At 41.5% G+C, this 27,322-nt stretch overlaps 1 protein-coding gene across 2 annotated transcripts in view; it reads left to right on the top strand.

Moving 5' to 3' along the window:
• Window positions 1-357: 357 nt before the first annotated feature.
• The window catches only part of kmo (kynurenine 3-monooxygenase), a 40,752-nt gene continuing 13,787 nt past the window's right edge, over window positions 358-27,322 (top strand). The window contains exons 1-9 of one of the 2 annotated variants that reach the window (XM_080200671.1): window positions 358-662; window positions 2,669-2,738; window positions 9,837-9,934; window positions 14,350-14,439; window positions 15,983-16,031; window positions 16,912-16,999; window positions 21,246-21,411; window positions 21,514-21,585; window positions 25,298-25,419. In XM_080200671.1, the coding sequence (XP_080056797.1) occupies window positions 588-662; window positions 2,669-2,738; window positions 9,837-9,934; window positions 14,350-14,439; window positions 15,983-16,031; window positions 16,912-16,999; window positions 21,246-21,411; window positions 21,514-21,585; window positions 25,298-25,419 (830 nt within the window). In that variant the 5' untranslated portion in view covers window positions 358-587. The remainder of the gene's footprint in view (window positions 663-2,668; window positions 2,739-9,836; window positions 9,935-14,349; window positions 14,440-15,982; window positions 16,032-16,911; window positions 17,000-21,245; window positions 21,412-21,513; window positions 21,586-25,297; window positions 25,420-27,322) is intronic. The other variant, XM_080200672.1, reaches the window with a different exon arrangement.

Raw genomic sequence — 27,322 nt, 5'->3', positions numbered from 1 at the left:
TGGCCCTAATGTCAGGGGATTAGTGGAGTTACGGGGGTAGGGCTTGGATAGGATTGTGGTCCTTGCAGACTCAATGGGCCGAATGGCCTCCTTCTGCACTGTAGAGATTCTATAATTCCTGCCTTCTTTTGCCTTGCACACATCATCCCAATTAATCCTTCCTGTGTGAAGTCGTGGACCCGAAATATTAACTATTATTTCTTTCTCCACAGGTACTGGCTGACTTGTTAATCCCAGCGCTTTCTGCTTTTATTTCAGACTACCAGCAGCCCAAGTGCAATATACGCGAGTCAGTAATTGGGCTAGTAAGGATTCAAGTCAATTGACTCTGTGGCTTGGAAGTCCCTTTAATGAAAAAATAACACCGAGCAGGAGTTAAAGACTTCTGGCAAAAACACACCTTTTGTTAGCCAATGCAAAATCACATTTTCTGAACCAATGACATTTGGAATTTGACTATGCCTTATTTCCCACCCCAGGTTGGAATCGACTAGGTTGTGAAACGCTGCAGTCTCAGCGGGGGGACAAGTTCCGAGTGAATTGTGCAAAGTATTTCAGCAAGACAAAATCCTGTCGGTGTTTACAAGATGTCATCGAGCTCCAATCCGAGAAGTTCTGATGGAGAGAGAGTTAAGAAAGTGGCGATTGTTGGCGGTGGATTGGTATGGTTCATTTATTTTTGATGTGGAAATGCCGGCGTTGGATTCATTTATTTTTCTCAGAGAATCAAGCATTTATTTGCAAGTTTGAGTGCAAACTGCACACGAAGTGCTACTTGATTGACTTCAAATCGAATACAAAGAAACTCCCTTATAAATTCCCCAGTCGGAATATTGAGTCCAGTGTTTCATTCCCCCACCTCCCCCTTCCCCCGGATTGTGTCATTGTTTTGTTTTTAATTTTGATGGGACATGTTATTCCCATAGTAAATAAGTAAATTGATGTTTTCCCTCGATAGTTTATCCAAGATGATGCCTCAATTGATCGTTTGTGCTGATTCCCCAAGCAATGGACCTATCATTTCCTCACAAGCTCAAACATTGCTATTGTTTGTATGATATAAGGCGTTGGTTTTGTTGGTCAGTGTCCCTGGTTTTGTTTGAAATGCAGAGAAAATTATTGAGGCCTATTAACCCTCACTGCCCCTCTCTTCATATTCCTTATTGCCCTTACCCAACAATAGTCTATCTCCCTCAAACTTGAAATCTTTTGATTGTCCCAGTATGGATAGAGCCTTTGGGTGAGGGGGTTCCATATTTCCAATACCATTGTGCGCTTCCTGATTTTTCTTCTAAATGGGCTAGCTCTTTACGATAATGTCACGTGATTAAATCTCTACAAATGGGTACAACCAATCGCAATGATCCTATAGAATTTATTATATCCAATTATCCTTTAATCAAATAAAATCAGGTATGTCCTCTTAAAATATTCTATTAAGACCTTTAATGTTAGCCTTGCAGGCATATAATCTGCTTCCTATATATTTGTCCAGTCGCTAACTTTGTCATTTTGTTTTTATTTATTAATGTCACAATTAGGCTTACATTAACATTGCAATAAAGTTATCACAAGTAAGCTTACATTAACACTGCAATGAGGTTACCATGAAAATCCCCTAGTTAGTACACTCCAGCACCTGTTCGGTCAATGCACCCGGCCAGCACGTCTTTCGGACTGTGGGAGAAAACCCATGCGAACACAGGAAGAATGTGCAGACTTCACACTGGTAGTGAACCAAGCTGGGAATTGAACTTGGGTCCCTGGTGCTGTGTGGCAGCAATGCTAACCACTGTGCCACCATGGATTTGGAAGATTACGGCATGCAATTTTGTTTATTCCATCACAACCATTCATTTGTTTGTATTGATATAATTTTTACAAAGTTGTTGAAAAAGTGATTAACTTAAAAAAAACTCTTGGTTTGGCTAAATGCATTTTACATATCGCAATTGCTTTTACGTGATGAAGGAACTAATTTTGCCAATTCAGATAATTAATGAATAAAGAAATGGGTGAAAAGCTATGAAATTAACTAGGAAAGCAGTTGAGCATTTTCAGTCATCAGACAAGTTAATCATTGATTCATCAACGTCAAGCAGGATCAATAGTTGATTAAGACAATATGTAATCTGTAATCTAGATGAATGGCAAAAATTAACCAGTGTACTTGAGTGTTGAATAATTTTGTTTCAGGGACCCTAAGCTACTGGGTTCTATTTTTGCATTCCTCTCACTGTTTTCTCCCTCCCTAGATCATGCACCAACTGCACTGAAAACACAGGCTTGCACCACTTCAAACAGCCTGCTGGAGGGTATTTGAAAATAGTCCCAAAATAGTCTCTTTTTGTTACCTTAATTCTTTCATCTGTAGGCAACTGCTTAGGTAATGTGCAGTCAGATAACAGGATACCTAAGATCTAGAAACAGCATGAAAGACTGTTCAAATAAGACTAAGTTCCAACAGTCCAAGGAGTTGTGCATTGCATTTTACAAATACTCTATTACCAATCATTTTATTTAATGTTTTATTTCTCTTTTTCATTGTGGTTCTTGTTCAAAATTAAACATCAACTCATTTCTCCCATAAAACCATTGATGTCTCAGAGAAAACTCATATTAACCTGCATGCAATTGCAGATTGGATTTATTTTTCCTGTTCCCCCAGGTTGGTGCTTTAAATGCATGTTTCTTCGCGAAGAGAGGTTTTCAAGTGGAACTTTATGAGGCGCGCAAAGGTGGGATTCATTGATTTGTTTTCTGCTTTAACATTTTCAGATGAACACATTGCCAATTTGCACGGCTGTCTTAGTTATGGGTGTAGTTAAGAGCATCCACAATTCCCATACTCAATTTAAATACCTGAATTTATATATCTACTATTAAAAATCTTGTAAAACCTGTACAATTCTTGTCCATATTATTGTTTTTTGTGCTAGAATTTTGAGTCACATTATTTATATCAACACCTAACACCTGACGTTGGTAAATCCCATCTATGGATATACACACTTCATTTGCTATTTGGGGACGTGATGACCTACAAGTATTATCACTAGACTATTAATCCAGAAACTCAGCTAATGTTCTGGAGACTCGGGTTCGAAAATCACCACAGCAGATGAAGGAATTTGAATTCAATTTGAAAAAAACCTGGAATTAAAAATCCGCTGATTACCACAAAACCATTGTCAATTGTCAGAAAAACCCAATTGGTTCACTAATGTCCTTCAGGGAAGGAAATCTGCCATCCTTATCTGGTCTGTTCTACATGTGGCTCCAAATCCACAGCAATGTGGTTGACTCTCAACTGTCCTCTGTATTTTTCATCAGTATTCACGCAGGAAAAAGTCAGTGTAGTCGAGGAGAATACTGCGATACCAGGTAGTGGACTAGACGGGATTGAGGTACATAAGGAGGAGGTGTTAGCAATTCTTGAGATTATGAAAATAGATAAGTCCCCTGGACTGGATGGGATTTACCCTAGGATTCTCTGGGAGGCTGGGGAGGAGATTGCAGAGCCTTTGGCTTTGATCTTCATGTCGCCATTGGCTACAGGTATAGTGCCGGAAGACTGGAGGATAGCAAATGTTGTCCCCTTGTTCAAGAAGGGGAGTCAAGACCATCCTGGGAATTATAGACCAGTGAGCCTTACTTCTGTTGTGGGCAAAGTTTTGGAAAGAATTATAAGGGATAGGGTTTATAATCATCTAGAGAGAAATAAATTGATTAGGGATAGTCAACGTGGTTTTGTGAAGGGTAGGTCGTGCCTCACAAACCTTATCGAGCTTTTTGAAAAGGCGACCAAAGAGGTGGATAAGGGTAAGGCAGTTGACGAGGTGTATATGGATTTTAGCAAAGCGTTTGATAAGGTTCCCCATGGTAGGCTACTGCAGAAAATGCAGATGCATGGGATTGTGGGTGATTTTGCAGTTTGGATCAGGAATTGGCTAGCTGATAGAAGACAGAGGGTGGTGGTTGAAGGGGAATATTCAACCTGGAGTTCAGTTACAAGTGGTGTACCTCAAGGATCTGTATTGGGGCCACTGCTGTTTGTCATTTTTATAAATGACCTAGATGAGGGTGTAGAAGGATGGATTAGTAAATTTGCTGATGACACCAAAGTTGGAGGAGTTGTAGACAGTGAGGATGGAAGTTACAGTTTGCAGAGGGACATAGATAAGCTGCAGAGCTGGGCCGAGAGGTGGCAAATGGAGTTTAATACAGAAAAGTGTGAGGTCATTCACTTTGGTAAGAGTAACAGGAGTACAGAATACAGGGCTAATGGAAGGACCCTTGACAAACAGAGAGCTCTCGGGGTACGTGTGCATAGCTCCCTGAAAGTTGGCACCCAGGTTGATAAGGTTGTTAAGAAGGCGTATGGTATGTTAGCTTTTATTGGTAGAGGGATTGAATTTCGGAGCCGTGAGGTCATGTTACAACTGTACAAAACTCTGGTGCGGCCGCACTTGGAGTATTGCGTACAGTTCTGGTCACCACATTATAAGAAGGATGTGGAGGCATTGGAAAGGGTGCAGTGGAGATTTACCAGGATGTTGCCTGGTACGGTGGGAAGGTCTTATGAGGAAAGGCTGAGGGACTTGAGGTTATTTTCATTAGAGAGAAAGTTACGAGGTGACCTAATTGAGGCATACAAGATGATCAAAGGATTGGATAGGGTGGACAGTGAGAGCCTTTTTCCTCGGATGGTGATGGCTAACACGAGGGGACATAGCTTTAAATTAAGGGGTGGTAGTTATAGGACGGATGTCAGAGGTAAGTTCTTTACTCAGAGGGTAGTAAGGGCGTGGAATGCCCTGCCTGCAGCAGTTGTGGACTCGCCAACTTTAAGGGCATTCAAGTGGTCAGTGGATAGGCATATGGATAACATTGGAATAGTTTAGTTTAGAGGGTCATTAGATTGCTTCCACTGGTCGGCGCAACATCGAGGGCCAAAGGGCCTGTGCTGTGCTGTAATGTTCTGTGTTCTATGTTCTATGAAATGGTCTATAAAGCCACTCAGATCAAGGGCGACTATGGTTGGGCAACAAATACTGGCCAGCCAGTGACACCCATAGAGCCAAAGAGGTTTACAGCATGGAAACAGGCCCTTTGGCCCAACTTGTCCATGCTGCTTTTTTTTAAACCTCTAAGCTAACCCCAGTTGCCCGCATTTGCCCATATCCCTCTATACCCATCTTATCCATGTAACTGTCTAAATGCTTTTTAAAAGACAAAGTTGTACCCGTCTCTACCACTACCTCTGGCAGCCCATGTCCCATGAATGAATAAAAAAAACTTTGGTCAACTAGTCAAAATCACTGAAATTCATTTTTGAAAACATTTTCTCAAATTTTGTGCAGAACAAGTTTACAAATAGTAATTAAAAATACATTTTTAATGTATTTTTGCATTACAATTAAAGTAAAATTGTACAGCCATGTTGTATTTTAGTATGTTCATTAACATTTCTACTACATGGCCTTCATCTTGCTAAAATGTTTGGGCTTTAACTGGATAATTCTTTCTCACGGTAGTTGCTTTCAAGCACATGTACGTTCCAAATAAATGCAGTTCAGTGATTTTATTGCATGCAATCCTCCAACATTATATGTGAAAACAGTCCATCCCTCAACTTGTGAGAACATGATCTCCCTTTCTGGACTTTTGCAAGCATTGGTACCATTTAAATAGGATCTTCCAAGGGATAATCTCACTAAGTTATGCAAAATAGGGGTCTGTTATAGGGCTGTCAGGATGATTTTCTTGTTGAAACTGTCGTTCCCCTCAAGTAACCAGAAAAAGTCATAGACTGGTTTAAGATGATTTATTCCTGCAGCTACAAGATCCTGGCCAAATCTTTTAAGACCAACCTGAGTGACAAATTCAGAAATACACAAGCAATTATAGTTTCAAATTTGATTACAAATAATTAGTATATATCAATCAAAATATAGGAGTTATACCTATTTGCTCACAGTTATTGATTAAGGTTACTCCATGCATATATAAGGGTATAGTGTTCAATTGTAACTCCTGCATGTTTTCCTAATTATATCATCAAGCATTAATAGCTATATCTCTGACCAATGGTATAATAATCTCCCCTTCCATTGTTCCTTGTTCTGATAGGCAAACATGAGCTGCACATCGTTCAATTAAAAGGTCTTTGGCTCTTATCTAAGTTTGCCTTAATCAAGACCTGTGGTTTTCACAAAACTTTTCCTGTGTGACTGAGGTACAACTTGCAGCTTATGTGATTTTTAAACCTGTGATTAGTGATCCTTTCAGGGTTTATGACATCGATAGGACTCCAGTGCAATTTAGAGGACCTGCTGGGTAGAGTGTGTGCCCTGCACACTCTGAATAAAGGCTGTTTGTCAAGAGGAAATGGCCATTAAAAGTTTTTCTGGAGCCCACAAGAGGGCAGCTATTTCCCTGAGCTCTACAAGAATAATGTGGGCTTCTGTTGCTACCCCACTCATTGATCACCATCCCATCTGCTCCTAATGTTCTGCAACCTGGGTTATTAGTCTGCAGGCTGCTGGGCCTGTGAGATACAACTGGATGTCCATTTGAAGTGTGATAGAATGCTTTGATGCCTTGTCCCTCAAAATGGAACAAGCTCCCACCCTTGCGATTGGGTGACATTTGTGTGCGCTGCCTGCCTCATTGTTAGAATTGCCTCAAGGAAATCATTACCTTTGGTTGTGATAGTATTGTTTAAACAGCATCTACACGTGCTGCATACATCCATGGGGGAGGGCTAGTTTATTCAGCTGGCAAGAAGGCTAGTGTATGGACCAGATTAATGCCAACAGCACGGGATTCAACCTCCATTCTGACTGTGGTAGAGTCCTGACCTCAACTGTGTTTACCTAGCTGGTCCAGTTCAGTTTCTGGTCAATGGTAATTTCCAGGAAATTGATAGTGGGGCAGTCAGTGATGGTAATGTAATTGTAAGGGAGATTGTTAGCTTCTTCCTAGTTGGAGTCTACCGTTGCCACGCACTTGTATGCTGCGAATATTACTTACTGCTTACCTGAACCTGAATGTTGTCTGGGTCTTGCTGCATAAGGATACAGGCTGCTTCAGTATGTGAAGAGTAGCAAATGATGCTGAATATTGTGCAGTCGTCAACGAACATCCCCTTCCGACTTTTTGATGAAAGAGAGGTCATTAATGAAGCAGTTACCCCTAGGAATTGGGGTACTTATATTCAGCTCATAGCACTGAAAATTCCTCTTCTTTATAAGGATATACCGATTCTCCTTTGATGGTTACTGCTTCCACCTTCCCATTCAGCCTTTTATCTGGCTTTAGAATCCCATGAGTTGCTGTCTGAGAATTTTGATTATCCTTACCTCAGAGTGGACCTACTCTCCTCTGTGGACAGTTTCTTCATTTGGACATCCAGGGCCTGACAGTGGATAGTACTGAACTTATCCTTTAGACCCTACATTTTGCACTCTCCCGCACCTCTCCTATCATTTCGAATATGGCAGGTCCTTCCTGTTGTACATTTACACCACCCACTCCCCTCCCTCAAAGCCTGCTTTCACCTCTCATGGGCCAATCCCACCTATTTTCCTTCCTCAAAACCTTCCATGTGCCCTTTTTGGTTTGACCCACCCTCTCATAAAAAAATGTTCTTCAAAGACCTTTTAGGAACATAGGAATTAGGAGTGAGAGTAGGCAATTCAGCTCTTTGAACCCACTCTGCCATTCTGTACAATCATGCCTGATCTCATCCTAACTCCACTTCCCTGCCTTTTCCCCGTAGCCCTTTATCCTGCTTTTGATCAAATATTCATCTATATCTTTTTTGAATCCACTGATTGATTCTGCACCCACTGCATTCTGGGGCAGTGAGTTCCCATAGATTCACAACCCTCTGTGAGAAGCAGCTTCTCCTTATCTCAGTCTTAAACTTCCTCCCTTTTACTCTAGAACTACGACCTCTTGTCCTAGACTGTTCTCTACTTTTAGACTCTAGACCCTTTGCAATAAATACCACGATTCCATTTGCCTTCCTCAAGACATTCTACACCTGCAAAACCACTTTCTGAGACTCCTGCAGAAGGACACCCAGATTGTTTACAAAATTGCCTTTTGAATCTGTTTCCCATTTAAATAATTATTTCCCTTTTTTCCAGCCAAAATGGATAACCTTCCATTTATCCACATTAAACTCCATCTGCCAGATTCAGGTCCATTCCCCTTGTCTGTCAGTGTCAATTTGTAAACTTTTTATCTCCTTATCGCAGCCTGCTTTCCCACCTATTTTCATGTTGTCAGCAAATTTTGCTACGTTCCACTCTGTCCCTACTTGTGGATCACTGATACAGATTGTAAATAGTTGTGATCCAAGAACTGAACCCTACTGGACCCCACTAGTTACGGATAGCCAACTGGAGAAGGACTCATGTATCTCAACCCTCTGCTTTCTATCAGTCAGCCAATCCTCAATCCAAGCAACTACTCTACCCCCAAACCCTCGGGATCTAACTTTCAGGATCTGTCTCTTGTGTGGCACCTTATCAAGTGCCTTCTGAAAGTCCAAATGGATCACATCCACAGGAATCCCATTATTTACCTTGCTGATTACATCCTCAAAGAACTCTAGCAGGTTTGTCAAACAAGACTTGCCCTTCACAAAACTGTGCTGACACTGGTGAACTGAGCTTTGTTTTTCTAGGTGCTCAGTCACCTCCTTCTTAATGATTGACTCCAGCAACTTTCTTGCTCCCATAGATATCCCTGACCCAAAACCCTCTCATTACCATCTTGAGCCTCCTTGCTCTTCCATCCAAGCTACCATTCTCCTGTTACCCTCCTCTGTGCTACCAAATTTAACAAAGAAAATTACTCACCCCCAGATCCAAATGGACAAGCTCAACTCTAAGTTTTAAAGTTCATTTATTATTAGTGTCACAAGTAGGCTTACATTAACACTGCAATTAAGTTACTGTGAAAATCCCCTAGTTGCCACACTCCGGCGCCTGTTTGGGTACACTGACAGAGAATTTAACATGGCCGATGCACCTAACCAGCACGTCTTTTGGACTGTGGGAGAAAACTGGAGTAACCAGAGGAAACTAATTAAATAGTCATGTAAATTCTAGGGTTTAATCATGTTGTCACTCATAACTTTACAAACCATTGCATTGCTATTTTTTCACTTGCCATGGTATCAGCAAAACTTGGGTAAATTACTTTTTCCACCTCTATTCATATTACTTCGTGTCAAGTTTAAAATTAAAGGAACATTGAGGATTTCTAAAGTGAACCTTTAAAAATACAATGCAGTATTACATTGAATGTGCAAACTCTGTGTAGACTATGACGCAGGCTGAGAATTGAAGCCAGGTCCCTGACACTGCAAGGCAACAGTGCTTAACCACTGTGCCACCATGTTCGCTGTGATAAATTGTTTCAGAATATTCAAACTTTTAAGAAAATTGCTACATAATCTCAGACACTGATACCAGCAGTTATAGATCCATTGACTGCAGTGCACAACAGCAAAAAGTCCAAAGTGGAAGGTATAATATGTCTTTGGCTGGTGAACCTCCTGTAATGTTAACCAATGTGCCACTGTGCCGCCCCCGTTGCAAGCCACCCTTAAGTGCACATGGACGTGGTGCCACGAGTTTCCTGTGCATTGCTGACTTAATCTTGAAGGTAGGTCCTAATGTGAAAAACAAAGTAGTGCATTTCAGACAAATTACTCAATGCTTCCGGATTTCTGGTTGGGTGTACTTAACAGACACTAACATATTTTACAAGAAAATAGATTGAAACATGGTTAACATTTCTCCTTTGCTTTTTGACAGATATTCGAACTGCTAAAGATGTTAGAGGAAGAAGCATCAACCTTGCTCTATCTTACAGAGGGCGGCAAGCTCTAAAAGCTATTGGAATGGAGGACAAGGTATGGAGAAACCACGTATTATCCAGCACAATTGGGGGAAAAAAAAATCTGGGAAGCATTTTCCTCTTTATTTCAAATAAACAATTAAATGCCTTGATCATATACATTCTATCAAACCCAAATTACAGTGTGTTTCCATACTGTCCCATGCTGCACGAATTGTGTGAACTGGATTTCACAAGATCCTGCAGGCAGGAATGCAGGTGGTGGGCCTGGTAAAATCGGGCCCGATGTGACACTGGCCTGCCCACCTATTATAATTATGTGAACGGCAAGAAAATGTCTGGTGAGCCTGATGCTTATGACCCAATTGAGGCTGTTAAGTATTGTTGCCCACTTAAGGACCTCATCTCATCACTGCTTAGATGTTATGGATGGCAGGAGAGGTCTGCACCCATGTTTGTCTCAGCTACTGGCCAATGAAGAGAGTATACCAACCCCACCCCACCCAAGGTCCATTGTTAAACAGTGCTTCCTTTATCTAAGTACAGTATCAGCATTGGCCACTGCTCCTAGCAGCACTGTTCGTATTGTAGAGCTGCCAGACTCTGATTAGCCAGCTACTCAATAAGGTGGGATTTCCAATCAGAGCAATGGGGATCTTGCCTGGTGACAATTAAAGACCCATTGGCTGCTGATTTAAAGCACAGGTGGGCACCCAAGTGGAAGAGGGTTTGCCCTTGACATTTAGACTGCTGTGTGGGGAGCTGCCCTCAGTTATAGTCCAGCTCCATATTAAGAATTGAAGTAAGCTAGCCAACCATAACATACCTCAACTATTATGAGGAGTTGGGAGAAGATTTACAAGAAATATCAACTTGAAAATGAAAGCATTGAGGTTATCTTACACTGTCTCCATATGGTACTGAAGCTGAATCCAGAATGTTCAAGAATAGACATTTTAACATAAATATTGTAATAATACAAGGATAATAAAAGTCCAAAGCCTGAATTTTTTATGGACGCTTTAGCAAAAGGTGTTTTATTCCATCCACACTATTCTGCACAGAAGTTAGTCACTAATTTCTAGGGACTAATTTCTAAAGTCCCAATTGTTTTCAAAAGTAGAAGTTTTGTATATTTATGTAGCATGGGGCCAAGGTTCTGTGCAACTGCTTTACCTGTTCCTTTTACGGTTTCAGTCTAATTTCAAAAATTGCAGGGATCAGATTAAGAAAAATAGCCAACGTATTGAAGAAAGTATTAAGTTGTGTGTATGTCATTGTCTGTAGCATAATCAGGTTGCTAAATTGTAAGCAAAAGCACATGTCATTATGACCTGGTTATATTTCCTGAGACATGGCTAAAACAAGGCCAGGAATGGTTAGCTAGTAATCCTGGCTACCAAATATTCAGGAATGTTAGAGGAAGATAAAGAGGTGGTGGTTTGGCATTAATAATTAAGAGTGATATTATAGTTCTAATTGAAAATAATATAAAGGTAAAGTTACCATAGTCCCTGATAATCATAGGCAGTGACTGGTGCTGATTTAACCAGAGGATCACCACACCTCAGACAAGGGGCAAGGTTGGAAAAATGGACTGTCATGAATAACGCCAGCCTGTGTTGAACCTGTGCTGTTGGCATTACTCTGCATCACCAATCAGCTGTCCAGCTAACTAACCTAAACCAACCCCCAGAAAAGAATATACAACATGTATATTCTAAAGATGTACGAGTTAGGTTGATTGGCCGTGATAAATTTCCCCTTTGTGTCAGGGGGATTAACCACTGTGCCACTGTGCTGCTCACTTTATATTAAAATTGAACTATATTGTCATCACCATTGTCTAGGTGACCTCCCATTGTAATTGTCTTGTCATCTGATTGGCTAAATTGCCAACGGATTGTCCAGAAATTCCCCTTACCGACATTTCGCTTACCCTACTTCATTTCCCAGAACCAAAGAAATATGTGGGGTTATGGAGATAGGGCCCAGGCAGGACTGTGGTCAATGTAGCCTACGTTGACTCAATGGGCTAAATGGCCTCCTTCTGCACTAAAGAGATTCTATGCATGTAGTTCTACGACTGAATCTATTTGGTTTGCATTGAAGAACAGATAGAAAGCTGCTAGGCTTTTTGGAATCTTAATATAGAATTTCAAGGAGTTAGATGTGCAAATTTCAATGGTGTGGAACCAAAATAGGAGGTTTTGATTACCTCAACATAGACTGCAGAAAAACCCAGGAAAGGAAAATAATTTCTGATATGTGCACAGGAGAACTTTCTTGATCAATATGTCTATTAAATCCAACAAGCAAGAAAGCAGTTCTTTGGTTCTGGGAAATGAAGTAGGGTAAGCGAAATGTCGGTAAGGGAAATTTCTGGACAATCCATTGATGATTTAGCCAATCAGATGACAAGACAATTACAATGAAAGATCACCTAGACAATGGTGACTACAGTATAGTTCAATTTTAATACAAAGTGAGCAGCACAGTGGCACAGTGGTTAGCACTGATGCCTCACAATGACAGGGATCCAGGCTCAATTCCGGCCTCGGGTCACTATCTGTGTGGAGTTTGCACATTCTCCCTGTGTCTGCGTGGGTTTCCTCCGGGTGCTCCAATTTCGTCCCACAGTCCAAAGATGTGTAGGTTAGGTTGATTGGCCATGCTAAATTGACCGTAGTGTCAGGGGGGTTAGAAAGGTAAATATGTGGGGTTACGGGAATAGGGCCTGGGTGGGATTGTGGTCAGTGCAGACTCGATGGGCCGACTGGCCCCCTTCTGCACTGTAAGAATTCTAAGACTCCATAATCCTAAATAGGTATTTATTTACTACAAGAACTGTACATGTACAATAAATGGTGCGGGGGAGGCAATGGCCTAGTGGTATTAGTGCTGGACTATTAACCCAGAAACTCAGCCAATGTTCTGGGGACTCGGATTCAAATCCCGCCATGGCAGATGGTGGAATTTAATTTAAAATATTTGGAATTTAAGAATCTACTCATGACCATAAAACTATTGTCGATTGTTGGAAAAACCCATCTAGTTCACTAATGTCCTTCAAGGAAGGAAATTTGCTGTCCTTGTTTAGCCTGGCCCATATGTGACTTCAGAACCACAGCAATGTGGTTGACTCTCAACTGCCCTCAGACAACTAGGGAAGGGCAATAAATGCTGGCCAGCCAGTGATACTCATGTCCCACAAAGGAATAAAGAATAATTGTAGGAACTGACCACTTCAGCGATTGTGCATGTAGCTCTGTTCAACACTAGACTGACTCCAAAGTATGGGTCATGTGTTCTCCTAAATCGCTGCATGGATAATCCAGTACTCAGTCCCGCCCTATAAGTGCCAGACCTCTGTCAATACTGATGAGAGTAGAAACTACTTGCCCTTTGAGTGGGCCAATAGTTAGAGGTCATAGATTGAAAACCATTGATAAAATATCTAGAGGAGTGTTGAGGAGAGATGTTGTCATTTGAGGAGAGCTATCGGGATCTGGAATGTTCCACCTGAAGCAACGGTGGAAGCTGGTTCCATGAATAATTTTAAAAGGTACATGAGCACATGGAAATTTCAGGATTAGAACACAAAGAACAAGAATGTGGTCCTAAGCTAAGACCCAAAACAGGCACAATGGGTTGAATGGATTCCTCTGTGTTGTTAAGTGCCCTGATTCAATTTTTATTAAACATTGTCCCCAGAAGAGATCATTACTTATAGATCTAGCTGTTCTGATGCGATGCTTTCCCGGATGTTATAAACTTAAATCTATTATGCAGACAGCTTGTGGAGGAAGGTTGAGAAGGCAATAGTGATTGGAAATTCTACAATTTGAGGAGTAAACAGACATTTCTGTGGCTGCAGATGTGATTCATGTGAGGATCATTAGGCTGCTTGAGTGTGATTAAGTGCAATCTTAAGTTGCTTCTCATGACCATTCCTGCTTCTATTCTGTTTCACGCCAGTGATTTAGATAAGCTCGCTAAAGTAGGCAGCTAGTATTTTGTTGTAAACATATCCCTGGTATGACTGTTACTAGGCTCAGTTGGCTGGACGGCTGGTTAGTGATGCAAAGCGACGCCAATAGCATGGGTTCACTTCCTGTATTGGCTGAGGCTATTCATGAAGTCCCTGTCTTCTCAAACTTGCCCCTTGCCTGAGGTGTGGTGATCCTCAGGTTAAGTCACCACCAGTCACTGCTTATGATCATCTGGGACTATGACGATTTTACCTTTTACCTTGGCTGATGACTAGGTGTGACCTTATTTGAACATGTGTTGGTGACCTCAGGATTTTTGAAAGGTATCAATATTGTTATGTGGGCAAATCTAATGACACTTGTGTTAAGCTTCAGCAGTTGTGCTCAAGGATGATGACCATTTGGCAGTTTCTCTGTTGTTAAATATCCCAAATTTCCCAACTTCTTAAAATCTAATGCTTCAATTTTTGTGTTTTAGGTGGTATCCAAGGGCATTCCCATGAGAGGCAGGATGATTCACTCCCTTGCAGGCAAGAAGTCCTCCATTTCTTATGGAACAAGCAGCCAGGTAACTTTTACATTTGAAAAAAGCACCACAGCTTGTGTGCCTTTGGTGTATTTCTTTCATAGACACTGCTACAGTGGCACACTGTTGCCTCATAGCACCAAGGACCCGGGTTTGATTCCTGGCTTGGGTCACTGTCTGTGTGGAATCTGCATGTTCTCCCCATGTCTGTGTGCGTTTCCTCCAGGTGTTCCAGTTTTGTCCCACTGTCCAAAGATGTGCTAGTTGGATGCATTGGCCATGCTAAATTTTCCCTCAGTGTACCCAAACAGGCACCGGAATGTGGTAACTAGGGGATTTTCACAGTAACTTCATTGCTGTGTGTATATGACTTGTGACACTAATAAATAAACTAACATGCAGCAAGGTGACTTGCCTGAGGGCGCTCACATACCACAGCATTCTTTACTTTCTCCACAACAAACATCAAATCAAGGAATATTCCTGTTGGGAATGTTGAGAGTAAGAGGAGGAACAACAAGGTGGAATGTGCAGCGGGGATGAGGAGCAAGTAGTCAGAAGAGGCAGTCAGACGGACAAGCTCTACAACACCCTCAGATGCTAAGTTCCAGGATTGATGCCTGCAAAGGGGGACACTGCCTTCTGAGCATCATCAGTTCATGGAGTCCCTTTGATTACTTGCCAACAACTCTGCACAGTAAGATGCCTTGTATGTGTGAGTTGATCTTTAGTAAAAATCTTGCCAAATAGATTATGCTTCAGTGTCTATTATAGAAACCTAGGGCCCAAGTACTTGGTACTGTATGGATTCAGTTCAAATAGCTGAAAATAGTAAAAATGTATGGTATCAGTGACCTCATTGCAGCTCTGCAGTCTATCCCGAATATTGAGAGTGCCAAGCAGCAGGAACATGGGAGAAGAATGTGTGAACGGGAGGATTGTGCCACAGAATGGACTCACTATCTATGTCAAATCACCCATACATGCTAGAAAATGAGTAAAGCCTGCAGGAGTTAATGAACCCCACCTAGTCAGGAGTCCCTTGAAGTCAACCAGCAGCCAGTCACCTAATTTTCTTGTTTCATCAGGCAGAATTTGGAAGAAGAGCTTGAAAAATGAATAATAAACCCTCATCATACATTTTGCAAAGACAAGCTAAAAAGCAGTTAGACAACTGAAAAACACTTAAATCTTTTATTGGGAGTTCATTTGGACTGCCTTAGGCTGTAACTAGCTGTGCCTGGATATTTGGTAATCTGAAGTTACAGATCCTCATGTTGCCTGGGGAGAGGATTGCACAATGGTTCATTGGATGCAGGATAGAGTTGCAAAATCAAGTTATCTGTTTAATGGACATGCTGTTCTTTCTACCCAATGATCCTCTTTGCAACCTGCCAGACAATGTTTTATGTTTGAGTTCTAAAGCAGAAAACTAGTCCATGTTATTTTCCTAAAATGTGCATTATAGTATTACTAAATTAGCCAAAAACAATAATTTCATTTGTCAAAGCACGTGGCTGATAATATTAACTATATTCCTACTGCATCTGGGAACAATGTTTAACTGTTTTTCGTTGTCTTTCAGTATATCTTATCAGTGGATAGAGCAAACTTAAACCGAACGCTATTATTTGGTGAGTGCATTTGAGAATTCTGATTAATTCTAAATACCCGACATGAGGATAATTAGCAGCTAATGTTTTAATATGTGATTTGAGAATAATGCAAAATATTTAAGCAACATATTAATAATGTCTCTAAGAAATGAATTTGCAACATGCCAGTAAAATGAAAGATGTATTCATGAAAGATACCAGCACAAGTCAGGCACAAATTATGCAACAAAGTAAATTACCCATTCATATCCAGGTCAGGGGATAATGCCAAATAATAAAGATGCCATCATTTGGCATTAGAGCCAGTTTAAGCAGGTTTGAGAAATGCTGAATCATAAGCCATTTTTGGGAGAGAACTTCCATGAAACGGACAGGTGAATGACAGATCAATATTTGAAGGTGTCAGACTATAATTGATTGAAGGACATGCCATTATTAGATTGATAGAACAGTGAATGAATGAAATTGCTTTTAATTAAGTGCTGGCTTGTATAATCTGATAACAAAAACTATAACCGTTCTGCTTTTTGGCATGAAACCTGAGATCTTTTGACAATGCCTCATAGTTCATTTAATGCGGACATAAAATCAGAGATCAATTTGCCTTGTCTTAATTGTATGTTTGTCTGAATATTTTTTAATTTGTATTGTTTTTAATTCTGACAGTTCAATGTTTTAATAAAACTAGATTTAAAAAAAACATTATTATGCTTTGAAGACTGAGTCTTGTTTACCTTTGCAAGAGTTTACTTATCAAAGTTGCTTTTTAGAACTTTCTAAAGTAATCTGGCCACCAAAATAGAATTCCCCACTACAGTGAGTAAATGCAGTTCTAAACAATCCTTTGTCCCATATCTTATCTGTTATTGAAGCTTACTTAATCTGTTTGCGTTCGCAGCGGCTAGCCAATACCCAAATGTCAAGTTAAACTTTGAAGAGAAGTTGCAACAGTACAATGCTGATAATGGGATACTGACATTTATGAGGTAATTGTCATCTAGTTCGCTACCATTTTGTAAAGCTCATGATTGAGTCCTATTTACTCCACAGTTTGAAGTGAAGACTGCAGTGCAGGTTGTAGTACCATGCTGCTGAAAGTCTGGGAAGCGTGGTGTTAAAAAGAACATAGAACATTACAGCGCAGTGCAGGCACTTCAACCCTCAATGTTGAGCTGACCTGTGAAACCAACCTAAAGCCCATCTAACCTACACTATTCCAATATCATTCATATGTTTATCCAATGACCATTTAAATGCCCTTAATGTTGGCAAGGACACATTATGTTGAAGTTATGAAGGATGCCAGCTTTTGAACTTTGGTTTAGCTTAATCTGAGCAGAAGCTCTTGGGTCACACAGGAGTTTCAGCAAAGCAGCTGCCCCTCTGTCTATCCGCCAGCACAGGCGTGCATGTGCGCATCTGTTTTAATATTCATACAATATTCCCAAAATCTATCATTGCATCAGCAAAAGGACCCTGACATTCCAAATTTATTTTTGGTTAAATCAGGATAAGAATTTTTCTACAGCAAGCAAATTGGGTCTGAAGCTATTTCTGCCAGTTTCTCACTGCAATATCTGTTCTTTTCACTCCTCTCTGCTTTTCCAATTTGCCTCTTTCCATGCTCAGTTTCTGCCCAGTTACAATATCATAATAATGACATCTGGTGCTACTGCCATGAATTGCAGTGCACTGGGGAGAGGTTCGAATGACAGATCCAAAGATGTGCGGGTTAGGTGGATTAGTCATACTAAATTGCTCCTTAGTGTCAGGGGTTTGGCTAGGGTAACTGCATGGGGTTATAGGGATAGTGCCTAGGTGGGATTGTGTTTGGTGCAGATGTGATGGGCCAAATGGCCTCCTTCTGCACTGTGGGGATTCTATGAAATTCTATGTAAGATACAGCTGCTTTCGGGATTAGTACATATGAGCAAAGTGAGGCCTCTTTGAGTCTGAAGCCTGCTGACAGTTCACTAAACATTGACTACAGTTAGGAGTACATTTTATATATGACACCAAACAATAGGAGTGTTGGATTACTGGAAGTTTTTTGACTTCAAAGCCCACCTGTGTCAATGTGTCTCTGGAGCAGATATCCATTCTTGTTAATTTAGTAATAATTATTTCTTGCTGCGTCGTGACCTCTCCTTTCCTATTTTAAGGGTAAGATGGATGTTACCAGTATTCTTAGTTTGATGTGTTGGTGCAATGGGGTGATTTTAACTTTTATTGCCAAGCAAAAAAGGGTATATAGCAAATCAGCAGCCTGGGTATAAATACATTTTTTTAGAGTAAAGTTTTTTGTACCTTTTTCAATTTGTTTCCTATGTGAAAGTCATGATTTAAAAAAAAATCTTTCATGGGATGTGAGTGTCGCTGGCTCGGACAGCATTTGTTGGCCAATCCTTAATTATCCTTAAGATGATGAGTAGTCTTCTTGGGCTGCTGCAGCCCATACGGTTATGGACATTGTCTACTGTAGAACTGTTAGAAAGGGTTTTGAGGATTTTGAGCAAGTGACAGTGAAGGAACAGCAATGTAAGTCTAAACCAGGATGTTGTGTGATTTTAATGGGAACTTGGTATTTCTATGCATCTGCTGTCCTTAACCTCCTAGGTGGTAGAGGCTGTGGGTTTTGAATATGCTGTCACTGGAGCATTGATGTAGTGCTACAGCACGTCTTGTATTTTGTATATGCTGTTGCCACTGCATTCATATTGGAGGGAGTGAATGCTGAAGATGATGGCTGGGGCACCAATCATGTCGGCTGCTTTATCCTCATGGTGTCAAGCTTCTTGCCTGATGTTGGAGCTGCACTCATTCAGGCAAGGGTAGAGTATTCTGTCAAACGCCTGACTTCTACCTTGAGGATGGTGGACAACTTTGGAGAATGAGGAAGTGAGTTACTCACTGCAGAATTCCCAGTCTGTAACCTGTTTTTGTAGCCACAGTATTTAAATGGCTAGTCCGGTTTCTGAGCAGTGGCAACCCTTCAGATGTTGATAAGAACATAAGAACATAAGAAATAGGAGCAGGAGTAGGCCATCTAGCCCTTCGAGCCTGCCCTGCCATTCAATAAGATCATGGCTGATCTGTCGTGGCTCAGTTCCACGTTCCCACCCTCTCCCCATAACCCCTAATCCCCTCTCTTATCAAAAACCCATCAACCCGCATCTTAAAAATATTTAGCGAGGCAGCCTCCACCACTTCAACGGGCAGAGAATTGCAGAGATTCACCACCCTTTGAGTGAAGAAGTTCCTCCTCAACTCCGTTCTAAACCGCCCCCCCCTTTATCTTGAGGCTGTGCCCCCTAGTCCTACTGTCCTTTCTGAGCGGGAAGAGTCTTTCCACCTCTATCCTATCCATCCCATTCATCATCTTATACGTCTCAATGAGATCTCCCCTCATTCTTCTAAACTCTAATGAGTACAAGCCTAGTTTATTCAGCCTCTCCTCATAGCTCAACCCCCTCAACTCCGGCATCAGCCTAGTAAACCTCCTCTGCACTCCCTCCAAGGCCAAAATATCCTTGCGTAAGTACGGCGCCCAAAACTGCACACAGTACTCCAGCTGCGGCCTCACCAATGCCCTATATAGCCGCAGCAAGACCTCCCTACTTTTATATTCAATCCCCCTCGCTATGAAGGCCAGCATCCCATTAGCCTTCCTGACCACCTGCTGCACCTGCAAGCTGGGTTTTTGCGACTCATGCACAAGGACCCCGAGGTCCCTCTGCACCGTCGCCTGCTGCAGTTTTTCTCCACGTAAGTAATAATCCTTCCTACCATTATTCCTACCAAAGTGGACCACCTCGCACTTGCCAACATTAAATTCCATTTGCCAGTTCCTGGCCCATTCGCCCAGCCTATCTAGATCCTTCTGCAGACTCTCCACACCCTCCGCACAATTTGCCTTTCCACCAATCTTTGTGTTATCAGCAAATTTCGACACCATACACTCGGTTCCCTCCTCCAGATCATCTATATAAATGGTAAATAGCTGAGGCCCCAGCACCGACCCCTGAGGCACTCCACTAGTCACCAACCGCCAATCCGAATAGCACCCATTGACCCCCACTCTCTGCCTCCTATTGGACAACCAGTCCTCTATCCACGCTAACACCCTACCCCCAACTCCATGTCCCCTGACCTTCTGCAATAACCTCTTGTGAGGTACCTTGTCAAACGCCTTCTGAAAATCCAGAAAGACCACATCCACCGGCTCTCCTCTATCCACCGCCCTCGACACATCCTCATAGAACTTAAGTAAATTTGTCAGACACGACTTCCCCTTAACGAAACCGTGCTGCATCTGCTCTATCAAGCAATTCCCCTCAAGGTGCCTCGCTATTTCCTCCTTGATGACGGATTCGATGCTGAGGGATTCAATAAATGCCATTGAATGTCAAAGGGAGCTGGTTTGATTCTCTCTTAGTCAATATCAAGAAATAAAGGGGAGGCAATGGCCTAGTGGTATTATCGTCAAACTATTAATCCTGAAATTCAGTTAATGTTCTGAGGATCCACGTTACCATTTTAACTACTTAGGACGGCACAGTGGCATAACTACCACCTCATAATGCCAGGGACCTGGATTCAATTCTGGCCTTGGGTCACTGTCTGTGTGGAGTTTGCACGTTCTCCCTGTATCTGCGTGGGTTTCCTCCAAATACTCCGGTTCCCGCCCACAGTTCAAAGGTGTGCAGGTTAGGTGGATTGGCCATGCTAAATTGCCTGTTAGTGTCCCAAGATGTGTAGGTTAATATAGATTAGCTATGGTAAATGTGTGGGGTTACAAGGATAGTGTGGGCAGAAGGCCTGGGTAAGATAGTCTGTTAGAAAGACGGTGCAGACTCGATGGGCTAACTGGCCTCTCCTGGACTGTAAGGATTCTATGATTAATGAGGATATTTTAGATAACTCTCAATTGGTGGTCTTCTCTGCTGTAATCACCATGCGGTTTGATCATAGTTTAATTAGTGAATATTTAACAGGTTGTAGAACAAACTGAGAGGAAAGTTTCAGGAGGGAAGAGGTCATGTTGGTGTCAATTACTCCTCTCTGCAGTGTGTTGCTTCCAGGTTTTCAATGTCTTTTATATTTTCCTTCAGAATCATTTTGTGGCTGGCAATGTTGAGTACTTTACTCAGAATGTTTCGTCCTTGATTCCCACCTCCCACCATATTTGTCAGAAGCTATAGAGTAAAATGTTTGGTTATATATTCATATCAGACCTGATGGCTCGACTCACGAGGTTTCGCGTGACCTTGTTGTCGGATGCGATGGAGCTTTCTCAACCACAAGGAAACAGTTCATGCGACAAACCAGGTTTGATTACAGCCATGTCTATATCCCTCATGGTTACATGGAGCTTACAATACCGCCTAAAAATGATGATGTAAGAATTGGTTAAATACAAGTATTTTTAAACAAGTTTTTTTCCTACTTGCCTTTCATGTTAACTGTACACAGAAATTAATATCAGAATGCTTTCTTCCAGTTTGCAATGGAGCCTAATTTTCTTCATATATGGCCTAGAAACACCTTCATGATGATTGCTTTGCCTAACTTGGTAAGCATTGTGAAGTATTATATCAAACTCAGTGTGTGAGCAAGTAATTTCTTTGTACTTATTTTTAGTTGCATATTGGCTTTTGGAGAGCTTGATGCTACATGGGAGCCTGATCTTTGGAACACTAAAATTCTGATGGTTTTGTCACAGGTTGCCACTGTTACTTGGATAGGTGGCTGACTGAGCATTGAGTAGTGCCAAGGGAGTGGGGACTAATGGGGGTGGGGCCTATTGGAGGGGCTCGGTGGGGGCAGCGGGGAGAGATCAGTGGGGATGGGGGTCCTGCTGCCACTCTGCAGTTGGGATTGGTGAGGGAGAGAGGGCGGCAAGCGATCAGGCTGGCCAGCAATCAGAGCTCCTTCTTTGCCCAAGACTGCAAGCGGGGAAGTGGAACTGAGCCACTTCAGATCAGCCATGATCTTATTGAATGGCGGGACAGGCTCGAAGGGCTAGATGGCCTACTCCTGCTCCTATTTCTTATGTTCTTATGAATTAGAATATAAGAACTCACTGTGTGCAAATTGACTTGTGATTACAAAAGATCATGCATGTAGTGCAATCCATCACATAAACCAGCCTCCCATCCATTGACACCATCTACACTTCCTGCTGCCTCTGCAAAACAGCCAGCATAATTAAGGACCTCACGCACCCTGGACATTCTTTCTTCCACTATCTTCCTTCGGGAAAAAGATACTAAACTCTGATGTCACATACCAACCGACTCAAGAACAGCTTCTTCCCTGTTGCTGTCAGACTTTTGAATGGAGCTACCTTGCATTAAATTGATCTTTCTCTACACCCTACCTATGACTGTAACACTACATTCTGCACTCTCCCAGTTCCTTCTCTATGAACAATATGTTTTGTCTGTATAGCGCGCAAGAAACAATACTTTTCACTGTATGATAAGACATATGACAATAATAAATCAAATCAAATCAATCAGGAGGCTGGCAAACAGAGGACAATGCGCATGTACCGATTTTAGTGCTGACAGATTGGCGCGTATGCAATGGCTCACTCAGCGCTATGCTGCTGGCTTCTCCAGCGGGAATAGGCTCCATCCCACAGAATTTTAACGTGATTCACACTATTGCTCTCTGCAGTGCACAGTGTGTGGGAGATTCTTTCTTAAACTCCCGCTGAAAAAAAAAGCATGATTTACTCCAGTTTTCACACGAATTAGAATTTTTTTGGGGAGATTCATCCCCTCTTTGTCCTCCTCACCACTTGCCTTCCTACCAATTTTTGTCATCCACAAACTTGGCAATAGTACATTCAATTCCCTTTTCCAAGTTATTAATATATATTGTAAATAACTGTGGCCCCTGCACAGATCACTGTGGCACCCCACTAGCTCCAGGCTGCCATCCTGAAAATGTACCTCTTATTCCAACTCTTTGTCTTCTATCAATTAGCCCATCCTCTATCCTTGCTAATGTAGTATCCCCAACACCATGGACTCTTATCTCTTTAAGTAGTCTTTTGTGTGGTACCTTTACGAACAATATTCGATCTACTGGTTTCCCTTTTATCTATCCTGCTCGTTACCACCACAAAGAATTATAATAACTTTCTCAGACATGCTTTCCACTTCATGAAGCCATGCTGACTGCTTGATTCTGCAATGCATTTCTAAATGCTCTTCTATTACGTTCTTTATCAACGTCTCTAACATTTTCCATGGTTGATTTATCCCCTTCCCTGAATTGTTCTTCCTCACTGGGATATATCTTTGTTGTGAGATGCACCCACACGCATGCAAGCTCAGTTACATGCACACACATACACATAACCCCTCACTCCCACACCCCCCCCCCCTCAAGTGTGAGTACATGCCCTGGCATACAGCACCTCACACTCATCCCCTCAGTACTGTAGCATTCCAGATGGTACTGAGATGTCAGTGAGTTTGTCAATTCTGTTAGAGGGTCAATGACAGAAGTTAGTTCCCTATTTTTTGACTCCCTCCTTTTTTTGATAGAGGTGTTACGTTGGCAATTTTCCAATTCTCTGGGACTTTTTCCAGAATTTAAGGACTGTTGCAAGATAACTACCAATGCATCACTATCTCTGTAGCTACTTCCTTTAATATACTGGGTTGCAATCCAAGAGATTTACCAGCCTTTAGCCTGATTAGTTTCCCGAGTACTTTTTCTCCAGTGATTGTTATTGTATTTTTTCCTCCTCCCCCTCACCTGCCTCTTGATTTAATATTTTTGGAATGTTATTAACGTATTCTACCATGAAGACTGATACAAAGTTTTTGGTTAACTCCTCTGTCATTTCCTGATTTTCTATTTCCCGAACCTCAATCCCTAAGGGGCCTGTTCTCTAAAGAGCCTGCATTCACATTGGCCTGTCTCTTCTTTTGTATTAAAGAAGCTCTTGTTGTCCATTTTTATATTACTTACTAGTTTATTCTCATAACTTATTTTCTCCCTCTTTATTATTTTTTCCTTAACTTTTGTTGGTTTTAAAACTTTCCCAATCCTCTGGCTTACCACTAATCTTTGCCACATTATATGTTTTTTTTCTTTCAGTTTAATTCTATCCTTAACTTGCATGGTTGATTTATCCCCTTCCCTGAATTGTTCTTCCTCACTGGGATATACCTTTGTTGTGAGATGCACCCACACACATGCAAGCTCAGTTACATGCACACGCATACACATAACCCCTCACTCCCACACCCCGCCTCAAGTGTGAGTACATGCCCTGGCATACAGCACCTCACACTCAGCCCCTTCGTACTGTAGCATTCCAGATGGTACTGAGATGTCAGTGAGTTTGTCAATTCTGTTAGAGGGTCAGTGAATTCCAAATGTGTTATGGAAGGTTTGATTTGATTTATTATTGTCCCTGTATTGGGATGCAGTTAAAAATATTGTTTCTTGCATAGAGTACATAGGGGAGAGGGAAAGGAGAGGGTGCAGAATATGGTGTTGCTGTTACAGATAGGGGGTAGAGAAAGACCAGCCTAATATAAGGTAGGTCCATTCAAAAGTTTGATGGCAGCAGGGAAGAAGCTGCTCTTGAGTCAGTTGGGATGTGACCTTAGTCTTTTGTATCTTTTTCCCGACAAAAGAAAGTGGAAAAGAGTATATCCAGGGTGCGTAGGATCCTTGATTATGCTGGCTGCTTTTCCAAGTCAGTGGGAAGTGTAGATGGAGTCAGTGGATGGGAGGCGGGTTTACGTGATGGACTAGGCTACATTCACATCCCTTTGTAGTTTTTTGTGGTCTTGGTCAGCCATGCCAAGCTGTGATACAATCAGAAAGGATGCTTTCTACGGTGCAATTGTAAAAATTGGTGAGAGACGTAGCAAACATGTCAAATTTCCTTAGTCTCCTGAGAAAGTAGAGGCGTTGGTGGGCTTTCTTAACCATAGTGTCAGCGTGGAAGACAAATTCACGCACTTCCACACAGTTTGCAATTCGCATTTCCATTTACTTTGTAGACCTTTTGCTTGTCAAATGCCTTGGGTAAAGGCACGGCACTTCAACAGACACAGGAAAGGAAATGGGGTGAAAAATCAACTAGTACGACTTACAAACTTTCTAACAACTTGCACATGTGTAGCATTGGCAAAGTCCCGATGCATTTATGTTTTCAGTTTGGAGGTGATGCTAAACTTGAGGGTGTGGCATTTAAAAGAGAACACAGCTTTAAACTATTCTTTTTTCCATGTTGTTTGCTGCCTGGACAGAACAAGTCATTCACCTGTACTCTCTTCATGCCTTTTGAAGAATTTGAGAAGATTACCACAGGGGATGAAGTGATCCTGTTTTTCAAGAAATACTTTCCAGATTCCATACCTCTAATAGGAGTGTAAGAATCTTATTTTACCCAAGATAATTGTTCTTCAGCTTGTCTATTTACCCTATTCTTACAATATAAAGTTATGATGATATAATTACTAGTTATATAATTATTGTAATTAGAAATATGATTATAATTATTATGATTGAAAATACAATGTGAAGTAATGTGGTTCCTGGTAGTCAGTTACAAATATCGTGGAATAAATTTAAAAGCAAATCTTCCTGTCACGCATGTTGCACAATGTGGAGATAAATGGAAGATTATCCTGAATTGACCCTCCCACTTCATGTTTCTCCTGGATTGACTCTTCTGCTTTGTGTTTTAATTCTCCTCCTTCATGCTTCTCCTGCTGTATTCTTCCTACACTGTACTTTTTCCCCTGATTTTATTTGGTCTGTGCAACTTTTGGAGCAATGCCTGGAATGTTTATTTTGCTTAGTTGGCCAAGTCCCTGCATATGAATTTATGTAGCTTGATAAAACTCAAAATTCAGCATTGTTGCATCAGTCCTGATGAGCACCAGACAAAAAACTTTGACAGTCTTTTTTTTGCAATAGTTAAGTTCAGAAAGGCCAGGCAACAATTTGTCATAAGTTAGTAAAAATATACATTACTTGGTTACTGTGAAAGAGGGTATTTGATATGCACTGAATTGTGGGTAGAACTAACCTCCATTAATTCAAGTGGGCTTTTACAAGGGTGTCTCCATTTTGAGATTTAAAAATACACGGGGGCAATTCTCCAAAAAAAGTTCTGAGAGCCAAATTCTCATAACACCTGGAGTAACTCCTGCTGGTTTTGGAGGATGGTTTATCCAACTTATGAATTACATAATTTGCCAATCTATTGAAACCTGTTTTGTTTGTGCGATATGGGCAGTTGGCCCATAGCCTTGAATGTTACGATGTGCAAGGTGCTCATCCAGGTACTTTTTAAAGGATGTGAGGAAATCCGCCTCTGCCACCCTCCCAGGCAGTGCATCCCAGACCGTCACCACCCTCTGGGTAAAAAGGTTTTTCTTCACATCCCCCTCCCCTGAACTTCCTTCCCCTCAGCTTGAACCAGTGCACCCTCATGACTGACTCTAAGGGGAACAGCTGCTCTTTATTCCCTCTGTCCATGTCTGTCACGATCTTGAACATCTTCAGTCAGGTCTCCTCTCAGTCTTCTCTGCTCCAAAGAAAAAAAACCAAGCCTACCCAACCTCTCTTCACAACTTAAATGTTCCATCCCAGGCAACATCCTGATGAATCTCCTCTGCATCATCCTCCCATGCAATAATGTTAATAACATTGAATAAAATATTGAATAAAAATATTTAATAACGTTGCGATGCATATGTTTTCTCAATGCCCTCACACTTCAGCTAGGTCCCAACCAGCCAAGAAATTGGCTTCATGTAACCAAAATCATTGATACCATTGTTTCGTTAAAATTAACGAACTCGGGTGAAACCTTTTCACCCAGTGGTTAATATGAGTATGCATACACTAAAACTAGTACAAAGCATTGAAACTGCCATAACAAACAAATTCACGCAACAATTTACTGCAGTTGTGAAGAGCGATGAGGTTGACAGAATGCAAAGATCATAAATCATAGAATTCCTACAGTGCAGAAGGAGACCATTTGGCCCATCAAGGTTGCACCGACAATAATCCCACCCAGGTGCTATCCCCATAGCCCCATGTAGTTACCCTGCTAATCCCACTATCATTAAGGGGCAATTTTAGCATATCCAATCAACCTAACCCACATATCTTTGGAAGAAAGTGGAGGAAACTGATGCAGACACAGGAAGAATGTGCAAACTCCTTACAGTCACCCGAGGCTGGAATTGAACCTGAATCCCTGGCGCTGTGAGACAGCACTGTGCCATCGTGCCATGATGGATGAGTGACTTTGAAGA

Source organism: Carcharhinus amblyrhynchos, chromosome 12, assembly GCF_965287045.1.
Source record: "Carcharhinus amblyrhynchos chromosome 12, sCarAmb.v2.hapA, whole genome shotgun sequence".
Classification (NCBI taxonomy): domain Eukaryota; kingdom Metazoa; phylum Chordata; class Chondrichthyes; order Carcharhiniformes; family Carcharhinidae; genus Carcharhinus; species Carcharhinus amblyrhynchos.
Note: the sequence above shows the minus strand (reverse complement) of the source record. Positions and strands in the feature narration are given on the sequence as shown.